Consider the following 14,416-nt stretch of genomic DNA (forward strand, 5'->3'; position numbering starts at 1 on the left):
CTTTCTTAATTTTTTCTTTTCTTTTTGTAATTCTTTATAAGTTATTTTCCAAAATACTAGATAATCCAGTCTAGTATAAACTGATTCAATAATTTCAAATAAAAATAATTGTTTACCTTTAAGTACAGAGGTTAGATCTTAGCTGCATAATATCAAAATAAACAAACATAATTATGAGTCTACTACGCTCTGTCTGTAAAACTTAACAGTGTTAACGGTTCCATATACCAAAGTGATATAATGTTTCAAACTTGAGATGCCCTTTTGATATTTATGAAACTTGAGATACTAAAGTTCAGTACAGAGAAAATGTGAGATACCCTCTGTATCATTATCCCTTTATTTATTTTTGACAAACTTTCATTCATATATAAACAGAAGCTTACAAACGAAAGACCCGTTTTGGATAAATTAAACAATTAAAATACGTAAAGCCAACCCAAACAACAAGCAAATCTAACAGAAGCTCAGCGCAGAAGCAACTCGAGCAGAAGAGGAACTCGATTGTGCCGTCGTCCCAAACACTCAAGCCATCATGTGATATATAATTGTCACTGTAGCTGCTACCAAGAGCCGAGAAAATCGATCATCAAATCATGTTTGCGCATGAACACCAACACATATCCCAACACCAAGACTCTATAATCAAAGCCCAGAGAACGTAGCCTTTTGGTTGGAATAGGATTGGTGAGAGAATAGCCTCCTCACCATCTTATTGAAAAAAAAAAAAAAGGATTACAAACAGAAGAATTATATTAGGGTTTACGAATTTAACCCATCTGTAGGCACAGACATCATGGTTTTCTACCTGTGTTCAACTGTAACGTTGAATCGTATAACCGAGTATCCAATCGGAATATCCACAGAATAGGTTTCACACGTAGCATACCCTCTAGCAAACCGAAACTTTCCGGTACCGGATACCACCGAAAGCTCTCTGACCGGTTCCAGTATTTTACTGTTTCCTTGTATTTCTAATGTGCTGCCATTGTACTCCTTGTTTGTGAACCCAACTGAAAACAAAACAAGGCCACTTAATCCATCCAGTGCTGAACTCACAAAAACACCTTGCGCTCGGCCCATTGAAGCGGAGTTTGAGCTCGGACCTATGGTGATAGGGTTGTCCGTGACATAAACTGTTCCAAATTGATTGAAGAGCCAAAGCTTTCCGGCGACACCGGCAACTGGTATATCTGTGACGTTTGGACCAGCAATGAAGTCCTGAAGATACATGGACATGTGGGTTTCTTTCAACTCTTTACTGCTACTGGCTATGCCGGAAAATGTAGTCACGGACAGAACCAAAACGAACAGTAGGGATCGATTTGTGAACTTAAGCATGGAGGTTAATGCCATTGGTATATGAAATAGAAGAAGATTATATACGTGGCAGGAAATCAGGAATTGATCCTATGACTGAGTAATTGATAAAACTGAGAGCAATTAGAGGAAACTAAAGAAGTAAGGCTAGGGAAATTTGCAGTATATACATATGCCTAACTTTGATTTACGAAGGAGGCTAGGATCTTCGAATGGATAATTTGGGATATCCTTACGTACGCAGTGCTAATCATATGCTTGGGTTGGTGTTGGAATATATTTTCTTCACTCCTCATAATGCACAGCGGATTGCTATATATAAATATAATTTCCTCTCATAATGCACTAGCTGATGGTCAATTTTGGTGTTCTGTATATTCAATAATTTAACATTTTTTCTTGCATCAAATGGTAGTTATGAATATATTACGTATATTAGTTGGAAACTTGACCATGATGTATGCATTAATACTGAAGTTTCTAAAAGTGTAATGTTCAGTTATTCTCTATATAAGCATTACAAAGTGTATATTCACATTGGATTCTACAGTCTGGAGTCAAAATTTAAATAAAAAATTATTTTGAACAACTGTGAAAATTATTCTAGCGACTACAAGGAGTGGAACGTGAACCGCGCGGTCTTTGGACTAGAGTATTAAAGGCTGTAGAGTTTAGTCATGAAGATGTATGGTCTATTGGTTATATATTAATAACTCAATCAGTCGCATGTATCTTCAGTGGCGGATCTAGCCATTTTATAAGGAGGCTCAAACATCCACAAATTTAAAAAAATTTAAGAGAATTTATGGTAATTTTTACTCCTTAGTCTTTTTTTTGGGGACTCAAGCATTCCCAACCTAAGAAATCCTCCATGTCCTTTGGTTGATTTTTTCTCCTACTCTTCACTTTCTTAGTTCTTTTAGTCTACTTCTACTATTTCTTCTAATTTTGTAATAATTTTCTCGTTAAATTTTTAAATTTCTTAAATACAATACAACCTCTAGTATTTTATTTCATTCATTAACTAAACTCTATCACATTGTCGAGATTCCCCACATTTTGTTTTAGGCTAAGAAGTTCAAGCATCCTCATTGTTATAATCCTAGATCCGCCAATGTATATTTATCATTAGTCCTCAAATTCCTTTAGATGGAAATCAATGACATGTGTCTCTTTGTTTAGTTATGGTTCAATACTAGTTAACTATATATTTAAACAAATTTCTTTTTTGAATTTAACTATAACGCAATATATTATTAAAACAAAAATGAGCCTCATTAAAACCCAGAAGAACAGTCGTGGAACTCTAGCCTTGTCTCTTGGTCTCGCCGTCAATGTACCAACACAATGAGAAGCAACATCTTGACGAGTTACCAGTCTTTCATTCTCAATGAATTGAAAGGCAAGCTGCTGAGGGTTGTTTAACTGGGTTTTTGATTGCGGTGGCGTTGTGGTTGAGGTCATGAGGTGGGATGTGGTAACACAAAGATTCGTGGTCAGAGACATGGTTTCAGGGAAGGGTCTTTATTGGAAATATGTTGATATAAAGATATGTTTAATCTGTGAAGCTATGGTGTCATGGTGGTATTTACAATTTGGTTTCATTCGAGTTTTTATTTTTTTATTTTCTCCTTGAATTAGAAATTTTTGAAGTGTATGAGACTCAAATTATGAAGTGGGGCTCGTGGAGTGTTTATGAACAATATTTTTGCTGAATAAGGTTTATTGAATAAGAACGATGGAGTTCCTTCCATGGTGAATAGAGAGTTGTACCAATGAGAAAAGTGAAACTGTTTATTAAGGTTTATTGAAACTCAGAATGAGTTGAGGTTGTTGTAGGAGTATTACTCTCCATAATCTTTTGATGTATCTTGTCCTAATTAGTATAGGTTAGTTCAGATAAGGAATGATATACAATCCCTAAATCTACGAGATACACAATTTAATGTCTATATAAAGATCTATTTATCAATGAATAAATATAATGTTTCTCTCTATTGTGATGCGTATTACATTCTTTCTGTAACACGTTATCAACATGTACTTCTAACCTTGAGTTCCTAGGTCTAGAACCCTAAAATTCTGAAAAACAAAAATTCATTCTCTCATGAAACATCCTACGAAATTCTTCTGCTAAAAAAAATTACAGAAAAGACAAAAAAAAAACAGAAATCGTTTTTTTCCAAGGGCACCTAGAAAATCTAATTTGGGCACCGAAAGGAAGCATCGCCGCAGTGCTCCCAGCAAGCCAGAGCCCCTCCTGGAAATCTCAAACCGAATCTGCAATCTCCGAGCATGGGGCCACAGTTCTAGCCCGACAGTCTTACAACCCAGAACGGCGACGACGCCTTGCTTCCCAGAATCCAACGACCCTCCTCAAGCACCCACGACACTGCAGCACTGCGTGCTCGACCCATATTGTAGGATAAGATCCGGTCAGTCTTCTCCGACCCGACGACCATAGAGAGTATTTTCCCTCTGGTAAAACAATTTAGAGACATGGTAATTTACCTCCAGGTAAAAGTAATTTTACACACCGGTAAAAGTGTATTTACTTCAGTTTTTTAATTTTGATCATACTAATTTCATGTGATGAATTTAAGCTAATCATATGTTTTTATTTTGGTGAAATTTATCACAGGACAATACAAAATCGAATGGCGAAAGTTACTTCACAACGTATATTTGTGGAATCAACTTCGCGACGTATATTCGTGGAATCAAGCAAGTACAACTTATATGTTGTTTAGGGGCAAACAACCATGTACGTTTTAATTAACGTTGCTACTTTCATGCAATTTAAATTCCTCTAAATATTTTCTTTCATCGGATATTTTCAACCTCACTTTCCTTTTCAACCCGATTCTTTCAGTTCCCGGATAGTATACATGAATATGATTCCCCTAGTACCGAGTTTTAGGAGGGGCTAGGAGTGCTGCTATTACCATCCGTAGCCATTGTGTGTAGCTAAAAGTTTGAAAAAACAAGGAACAAACATTGGTTTACGGCGGTAATTGTCGCTTATACCATCGATTTGTGACTGAAATTGTCACTAGCTTGTACCATTGTGACATAATTTGTCACGGTTTAATATGATAACAGCTCCAAGTGACAAATTATGCAATAATCTAGCATATAAATCAGATAACTACAGCTGTGCAGTGATTATAGAGTAGTCTTTAGCCCACCATTGTGTCACAGACAGTGTGACTTTGGCAGCTTATGCCTAAAGAACTTCTTAAATCCTGTAACTTATTGCATAATTAATGGAAAAAAAATCTAGTACTCTATTTCCGCAATCCGCGATCTGTGCATGTAGCACAACCTGTCTTTAACTTCTTTTGAAACTTGATGTCCTCCTACATGACTGGTATGAATTTATATTTACACCTGCCATTCTGCTTATTCATACTATTTGCGATATTGTCACATTTCTCTCTTGTAGTTTTGGTGGTGCACCGTCGACCTGTTAACTACAAGAGATATCATTGTGTGATTTCACATGATGCTATAATCTAGCATATAAATCAGTTAACTACAGTTGTACATACAAAGTTTCAGTTTATGGGGATGTTTTTTTGAACATTGGTTTTCTAATTTTTTAGGTGTTATGTTATGATGTATATAAACCCTTGATGTTTTGCCATGCTTTAATTTCTCTTTTATTTTATGCAGTATTCAAATCATATACTCAAGTTTCTGGTATTCTTTGGTATTCAAAGAGCCCGAAACAAGTTGGGAGGCTATTGAATAAGGGCTATATTCTCCTGTCAAAGCTACTTTAAGATATGCTCTTTGAGGTAAATTTTTAGATTTTCAGCATTATGGCTTAAAACCGAATATAATGTGTAGCTACTGGAACACTTGGTCTTTTCTAATTAATTAAAGTTGCATGTTTTTTGGTTGTGACTCAAAGGGTAAACTAGCAAGCTTGATCAAGTAGCAAGAAGGAAGGGGCATATGATTGTTGTTTGATGTCTTAGATTTGGATATACTGAATTAGTTGAGCATGTTAGATTTTATTGAAAGTGGCACATGTTTATGATTGTATCTATATTGTGGCTTGGATATGTTCAGGGCAAGGTTGTTCATAGACACAGTATATTCATGTTCTTTGTTCTTTGGTCCATTGATTATGAGTTAGCATCATTGATTATGAGTTAGCATAACTGCATGTGAGTTCAGTTATTTGAGTTTTAAAATCATCATTCAAATTCTAGTTACTTAGCTAGTGGTACATTTGCTATGTTCAAATTAATCACTGTATGCAAATTTTCAATGTGATTGTAGGGTCATAATCAGGTGGAGTTTATTTTGCTTCATGAGGAACAAGTGCTTAGAGAGCTTGTTGACATGTGTTGGACCAAATATGTAAATATGTATCCTTACATTTAAAAGGATTAGTTCATTTTATTTAAATATGTATTTTTTTTATAACCATAATGACATTTAAGACGTGCATTGTGCGCCGTAAATGAAAACTTTTACGGTGTGCAATTGCACGCAGTAATAGAAAATGACATATTACGACGTGGTCTTTAACGACATTCATTGCACGTTGTAAATGGACATTTTTCCTGTAGTGCTTGTACCATTGTGACAGAATTTGTCATGGTTTATTGAATTGAGTTACTGTACTTTGGGACTTGACTTACAATTCAGTACTTGGAAGCAGTATCAGATATTGATACTAATAACTCTTCCCTCTTGTTGACGCAACATGTGTCTGAAATTTGGCATATTCATGTTTATACACCTAGTCCAGATTAATTTTTTTGGTGCAACATCATTTCATTGAAAGACAAAAATATTATGGTCAAAATATACAAGAGCAAGATATGAGCAATTTTTGAAACAAATGAGACACTCATTATTTGGCAGAACATGAGAATATCTTCTCACTATTACGGATTACAAAAACAATTATATATTGCAGCTATTAAAAGAAAAGAATGAAGCATAAAGCTTCGGTGAATAATATAAATGACTAAAAATCTTTTTATTCTCAAGTTTATGTGACTAATGTTACTTAATCGATGCATTTTTAATTGGATCATGGTCAAGATCTCAATACAATTATTAGTATTACTCTCACATTCTCATGTAGTTTAAGTAAACGAACATACGAGAATATTTTGATGCAAATATGGTTCAATACGTTAAAGGTATATGAAATGCAATGTATCGCCATGTGCACTCTATATTCCACCGATTTAAAATATGGTGATGATTTCGAAAAGTTCGAATTGAACTAACACTCGAAAGATTAGGTGGAGTGGCAAGCTATAATAGGTTTGTGTTGCGCAGCCTTAACCTTGGTTGAGAAGTTCCACCCACGGCCCAGTTTACCCACACAAAGACATTAAATGAGACAAAAAAATTTGGTCGGAGCCCCACCGGAGCCCTGCCGGCTCTGCAGGCTCCCTACATGCCTCCCCATCGGCCATGCGGACCTCCCCGCAGCAGCCATGCATCATAGCCCTGTAGCCTCCTGCAGCAGCCCCCAGCAGTCACCTTGCAGCCCCCCCCCCCCCCCCCGGCACGGATCCTCGCAGCCCCTCTGCACGACACCCTACAACTCCGCGTATGCACCCCCGCCTAGGCCCTACAACCCCGTCACGGCCCTGTGGTCCTGCAATTCTATTTCATTGTCTTTTGACGATCAAATGACAATGTGCTTAGGGTTGTAACTAGGCTCGAGCCGCTCGTGTTCGGCTCGATCTCGTAAAGTTAAATGAGCCGAGTTTGAGCTCAATACTTGACCTTGAAAATGAGCCGAGCTTGAACAACAAGTATAAGGCTCATTCGACTCGTTCAGCTCACGAGCTAGCTCCGACTTGTTAAAATCTCGGCTTATTTATTAATTAATATTGACTTATTAACTTTTATAGTATATATAAAGTATACTTTTTATATGAGAAATACTATTAAAAAATATAATATTAGTTCAAAAGAGCTTAAAAGTTTATTTCTAAAATAATTAGTTAAAAAATTTAAGTTCTATAACGAGTTTGATTTGTTATTTATAGTTTATTACAAATAAAAGGGATTTTGTGTGATGCAATGACATTAGATTTTTTTTGTTTTAATTTCTAAATTTTAAAATTTTAATTTCGTGTGATTCAAACCGGCTTGATTTAAGCTCGATCTCATCTAATAAAATGAGCCGGCCCGAGCCTAGCTCGAGCTTTTTCAAGCCGAGCCGAGCTTGAACATGAAGCACAAAAATCAAATTTTGGCTCAGCTCGACCTCGATCGAATGAAAAGAAGCAAAACATGAACAATCTAATATTCGGCTCGGCTCGGCTCGGCTCATTTACACCCCTAAATGTGCTCACACTTTGGCACACACTCGAGTTTTATATTATGTTGTTTATATGTCTTGACATAAGACTATTTGTCTCCATATTCTTATTTATTAATATGTTCCAGAGACATTGAGTGCATAGCTAGAAGAATTTAGAGCTATATAGATTTAGTATTTGAATTCATTATGACTACGATGACTAGAATATCACATAGAATCACGAGCAGTTTAAATGCTCAAACTTAAATGCCTTATGACGTTATGATTCAAGTCACATGGTTTTTTTTATAATAGTTGTCTACGTTGATGAATTAATAACGGAACCATGAAATTGGTGAGATGATAAGCTATTTAAAGGTAATAATTATGAAAACGTGTATCACCTAAAAACTCATTGTGAAAAAGTTCTTATGTATTGCTTCTAAGGAGGAGCACATCTCAAGAGTCGATATAATGTGAATTATATTCATTCACATTACTATGATTCGGTTTAATGAATCGATAATTCTCATAGGCCATCCTTTTAAGCAAATATGTTATACGGATCAATATAATTCCTCAAAAGTAATGGAGATGTAATCTATGCGTTAACAAGTGCATTAGCTCTTCTATGATCCTTCATTGACTATGTTTAATCTCCAACCCTATTCTTTAACAAAGTTTAGGAGTAGCACTGTGCTATGCTAATGAGAATGAGATATAAGATGAAAGCCTAGATTGGTTTATCATAATTCACTTTGAGGATAAATTATATTGTGGTGATACATATATCATGGTTAAACTTAAGCCATAATATTTAGATGTTATGGAGTACCCAAATAATGACAAAAAGTTGAAAAAGCCTAAAGTTTCAGGATTTCCGGATTGCGAACTTGTCATTGTGAGGACCGGTTCACCTACTTTTAGATGAGATATTAGGGTGCTACTTGAGGCCACTGATTCCTAATCCAAGGCTATCTACTCACAAAATGTGAGTTCATATAGAACTTAGAACATCGTGAACGCTCGACACAAGTGGTCATTGACCTCCGTCCAGTTCGGTGCCTTTCTAACCGGTTCCGACAGTGAGGCTGGTGACATTGGATTTCTAACACTCATGTTTACTTGCTTCTGAAATTTGGTAGCATTTGGGGGTGCAGAAAGTCAGTGAACTATTCAATGAAGTGTAAAACAGAGGTTCGGTGTTGGTTGTTGATGAAAACATGCTTCCAAGGATAAACCAACCATTCAAACGATAAGCTACGGCTTGTAGCGTGTCTTGTTTTACGGTATCCATCTATACCACCATCATTGATGTTACAGTTTGTAACGGTTTGCATGTTAGTATTTCAAGTCTAATGATATGCATAGTTGTTAACAGATTATGTTAACGATTTATTGTCCACATAGTTTATGTGTCAAATTCCACCTCCACAAGTGCATAATAATGAATTATTTGATGTTGAATTTTATCTTTTAATAAAACATGAACTTCCACTTAAAGTTCATTTATATGACAACCTTAACATGTGATCTCGTTTAGTCACTTTTGATGAGCCAGTCGCCTTTATCGTTAGAGGGAGAAAAGAACAAGTTTGTTCAAGTTAAACGACTTGGTTTTGTTGTGGTTTATCCTACTGTGTCTCATCATGTTCCTAATAGTCCTATAAATTGAAGTGGTAAGTGTCGGATATTCATGCTACAACTATGCATGTAAGGATTGATATCCGACAAATGGACATGTAGTCACTCTTTGTTGTTGATGTGGTGACTCCACAAATGTGGTAGATGGTGTCACTAGGCCGTGACTCTCACGAAAGTGTAGAGAGATCACTTGGTTCGATAATACTTGTTGTATGCAAGTTATGACACAATTTAATCTATGATCAATGATATCACTCATATGAGTGTTTTCTTGGATGATGGTTACCATTGGGGGACGTTTCAATGTCACTACCAATTCAAGGAGAGATCTCGACAAATGACGATATTGAAAGAGTTTGATGTCGAACCATACATACATACTCTGTTGAAACAAAATTCCAATATTGTAGATTGGCCTACATGGAATGTGCTATTCGGCAGGATTAGATGGAGATGTTTGATCGATAAGTGATCGAGTTGCCTTTGTCGCCTCCTGAAAAGCCATAGAATCCAGTTTAAACAAAGAGATAGATACTTGGTCAGGTAATACCAACACTGTAAATGTAAATCATATCGGTTATACCTTTGTTAGGCGTAGTGAGAAAGAGAAGAGTTTAGACTCACCTTAAGGTGCAAACTCTCTGACAAAACTTACTGGAATCAAATATAAGAATATTTACTCTCATAATGGATGTTATTGTACTCTATTGCCTTGTTAGTTAGGTATTTTCCAAAACAACTGAACTTGCAGCTTGTGATCACATGTTATGTCTGATGGGATTATGTTAAGAGATGTAGATAAAGATCCTGTATAGATTGGTTTTAACCTAATTTAAGTACCTTTAGACCCAGCGGCGGATGCAAGGCAAGAGCTAGGGGGGCTCAAGCCCACCCCATAATTTTGGGAAAAAAAAACTTAGGTATATATATATTTTTTTTGTTATTACACTAAATCACTAATACTCTACTCTCTATATTCTTCCCGATATAATTCCTAAGTTCTCTCAGTCTCTCATTTTTTATCAATTGTTTGGTACTACACTAAATCACTAACACTCACTCTCTATATTCTTCCTGATATAATTCTAAGTTCTCTCAGTCCCTCACTCTCTATCAACTGCTTGGTACTACACTAAATCACTAATACTCTCACTCCTCTTTATCCTTCCTGATATAACTCTCAATTTTCTCAATTATCTCAGTCCACCACTCTCTATCAACTGCTCACTTCAGTGCATTCTCCAAATCTCCTTCATTCCATCAAAGATTCAAAATCTCACCTCCCTCTTAGTCTCTCCATTACTACTGCGCATTCAATTCTACACCTCACTCTCTCATACTTCATCAACAATTTGTAAGCTTATATAAGATTATTTTCAATTGGGTTTTCTTATTTGACTTGATTATGTTTTAATTTGTTTCTAATCTTACTGGGTACTTTGGTTTTTACTTAGAGTCTCTGGAGGCTGACAAAGTCAGCAATGTAAAAACCTTACTAGAGGGTATCCAATAACTAATGCCTCATCTTCAAGTTCAAATCTAATTTCTACTCCTTATGTAGCTTCTCCAAACTTTGATGATGCACCATTGCCTTTAGAGTCTCCAGTCAATCCAGTGGATGATTCTAAAAAATAGTATGTTGATTTTGTTGACAATGAGATGGTGATCTATGACTTTGAAAATTTATCGAACTTTAGGATTAGATTTACTTAGTTTATATATTGTATTAATGAGTAAGGATCCCTCAAAGTGCACTTTTTCCCACTTAATATAAGTCTCTCACACCGCCGAGATTTTTCATTTTTTTTTTTCGTTTCATAAAAAACTCAAGCCCACCCGAACTCAAATTCCTGGATCCGCCACTGTTTGGACCACAGAGCGCATTAGTTTGATTAAGGTAGGGATATTAAAATAAAAATGTGATGAACTCTTGATGAATTAAGAGCCGAATGCTGCATTTCCAAAGCTCCCTGCTGAAAGCTCATGACTCACCACCCTAACCATCCAATCAAATTTTTTTAACTGGATAATGCAGGAGAATTCACTTCGAAGACTTTAAATGATTATTGCATGGGATAGATGTTGAACATCCCACAAACCCCAAGTTCATTCTACAGAGGGATAAACATGAGCGACAATTAAGCGGTGACATCTTATATCTTGGGCCCTCATTACACATAAATAATTTATCTATAATTGTCTAAGGATATGCAATATTACATGTAGCTATACTTATTATGAAATGATCTTGGGATTATTAGGTCTCGAAACTGATGACCGTTATTGATAATGTTGTTCTAAAGACAAAAAATACTTAAACTAATGCCTACAAATATTCCATGAATTAGTCGAAGTCATGATAATACATGTTTCTGCCGTATGAGCAATGATAAGTCTTAGGAGATCAAACTCTCCATATTTAAGTACAAAATGTGTATACATGTACTTGTTGTATTATACTTAATTCGACATCTCATTCGGTTTAAACTCATAAAGCCAAAATGATGGCTAAGTACGCTCACACATATGTAAATGTTTGATCACAGCACGCTTATGACATCAAATCCTATATCCCAACACAAAAGATACTTTAATGAAGCGATGTCAAAAATTGTCCAGATTTATAGGTCAACTTCCACGGGACATATAAGACAGCTGCTCACTGTTGGAAAATGGTAAATTTGGTATCATTAGAAAGGACTGTGTATCAACTTTCCAGTGACACCAACCATTTAATTATATCTTTTTATATTGAGTGAGTTATAGCTGTTTTAGTAAAATATAACGAATATGTCCGAACACTGCAGCTGAGAAGGAACTAGGTTATGAACCATATATCACTGGAAATCCACAGGTATCTACTTTCTAGAACTTTTTAATGGTTCATTTATACCTATTATATTGAAGAAGTTATGAATGTTTAAGTTTTTGAAGGTCATATCACGTGTGAATCTGACTTTTATTGTAAACTCTTGTTTTGAGCTGTTATGTAATTCTTTTTCTTTTGATCCATGTACGGATACGTGCACATGTTTAATTTAAGAATGTTTGGCGAGATTTGATATTCAAATCATTGACGCAATGCTACTTTTGAAGAATGTGAAAAGCGTTTGTATATGCGTTATCTATCTAAACTTCAAGATTGAGTTACCGATCTGGGGAAGTTGTTTTGCAGACTTCAAGAGGAGTCTATACCACATGTTATCTTCAACTGTAATTTGTGTATTGTGCTTTTTCCCTTCGACCAAGTTGTTTATTTTACCGAAGAGGTTTTTGTTTTGTTTGACAAGGTTTTTACTAAGGCAACAATATTACACTATGACACATTAGGATTGCGATACAAGGGGGAGTGTTATAAGAGAATTACTCTATCTAATCTTCCGGTGTATCTTGTCCTAATTAATATAGGTTAGTTTAGATAAGGAATATAATACACATCAGAATAAGGAGAAACATCATCTCCGTATGAGCAATGATAAGTCTTAGGAGATGAAACTCTCTATATTTAAGTACGAAATGTGTATGCATGTACTTGTTGTATTATACTTAACTCGACATCTCATTCGGTTTAAACTCATAAAGCCAAAATGATGGATAAGTACACCCACACATATGTAAATGTTTGATCACAACACGCTTATGACATCAAATTCTATATCCGAACACAAAAGACACTTTAATGAAGCGATTTCAGAATCTGTCCAGATTTATAGGTCAACTTCCACAAGACCTATAAGGCAGCAGCTCACTTGTTGGAAGATGGTAAATTTGGTATCATTGGAAAGGACTGTGTATCACTTTCCAGTGACACCAACCATTTAATTATATCTTTTTACATTGAGTGAGTTATAGCTGTTTTAGTAAATTATAACGAATATGTCCGAAAACTGCAGCTGAGAAGGAACTAGGTTGTGAACCATATATCACTGAAAATCCACGGGTATTTACTTTCTAAAACTTTTTAATGGTTCATTTATACCTATTATATCGAAGAAGTTATGAATGTTTAAGTTTTTGAAGGTCATATCACGCATGAATTTGATTTTCATTGCAAACTCTTGTTTTGAGTTGTTCTGCAATTCTTTTTCTTTTGATCCATGTCCGGATAAATGTACATGTTTAATTTAAGAATGTTTGGTGAGATTTGATATTCAAACCATTGACCCTATGCTACTTTTGAAGAATGTGAAAAGCGTTTGTATATGCGCTATCTATCTAAACTCCGAGATTGAGTTACCGATCAGGGGAAGTTGTTTTGCAGACTTCAGGGGAAGTTGTTTTGCAGACTTCAGGGGGAGTCTATACCACATGTTATCTTCAACTGTAATTGGTGTATTGTGCTTTTTTTCCCTTCGACCGAGTTTTTTATTTTACCCAAGAGGTTTTTGTTTTGTTTGGCAAAGTTTTTACTAAGACAATAATATTACACCATGACACATTAGGATTGCGATACAAGGGGGAGTGCTACTCTCTGTAATCTTCTGGTGTATCTTGTCCTAATTAGTATAGGTTAGTTTAGATAAGGAATGATATATAATTCATAAATCTACGGGTTACTCAATGTAATCTTTATATAAAAGTCTCATTATCATGAATAAAGATGATGCTTCTCCTTATTCTGATGCGTATTACATTCTTCTATAACAGAAGTTGGTTTTTGTTTTCATAAATAAATGAGTTATTATTTATAATATATAATGATAAATTTAAATAGTTAACTGGTATTGAACTGTAGTTAAACAAAGAGACACATCTCATTAATTTGTGAGGTGGGCAAACTTTGGGTGGTCGGCAAATTTGCTTCCTAAGTGGACTTCGTGGATCTAACTTCCCTATGGATCTAAATTTCTTTTCAAGGTTCCTTCTGAGTTTTGACATAATTTCTAAAGACTACCTAACTTTAGGATTTAAACATGTGAAAATGCTTCATTTATGCGTTGTGCTCGAAAGCATGTTTGGAGGCTTTCAACCTGAAGGCTCGACCACGATGTCACTTGCAATGGTTAGAACCAGGATTTATGAAAGAAATACCAATCTTAGTTTTGTTCAACCCATCTTTCTAATGATAGGTGCATATTTATCAGTATTTTTAAATCAATATCCTTACATTTAATTTGTTAGATTCTTGTTATTAGGATTTATTAACTTATATTCTCTATATGATAG

General features: G+C 35.3%; 1 protein-coding gene across 1 annotated transcript; it reads right to left on the reverse strand.

Moving 5' to 3' along the window:
- Positions 1-473: 473 nt before the first annotated feature.
- Positions 474-1,527, reverse strand: LOC126792567 (pterocarpan synthase 1-like). The gene has a single exon (XM_050518973.1). The coding sequence runs from the start codon at positions 1,354-1,356 to the stop codon at positions 805-807; it is 552 nt and encodes a 183-aa protein (XP_050374930.1). The 5' UTR covers positions 1,357-1,527; the 3' UTR covers positions 474-804.
- Between the last annotated feature and the right edge of the window lie 12,889 nt (positions 1,528-14,416).

Source organism: Argentina anserina, chromosome 4, assembly GCF_933775445.1.
Source record: "Argentina anserina chromosome 4, drPotAnse1.1, whole genome shotgun sequence".
Classification (NCBI taxonomy): Eukaryota; Viridiplantae; Streptophyta; class Magnoliopsida; order Rosales; family Rosaceae; genus Argentina; species Argentina anserina.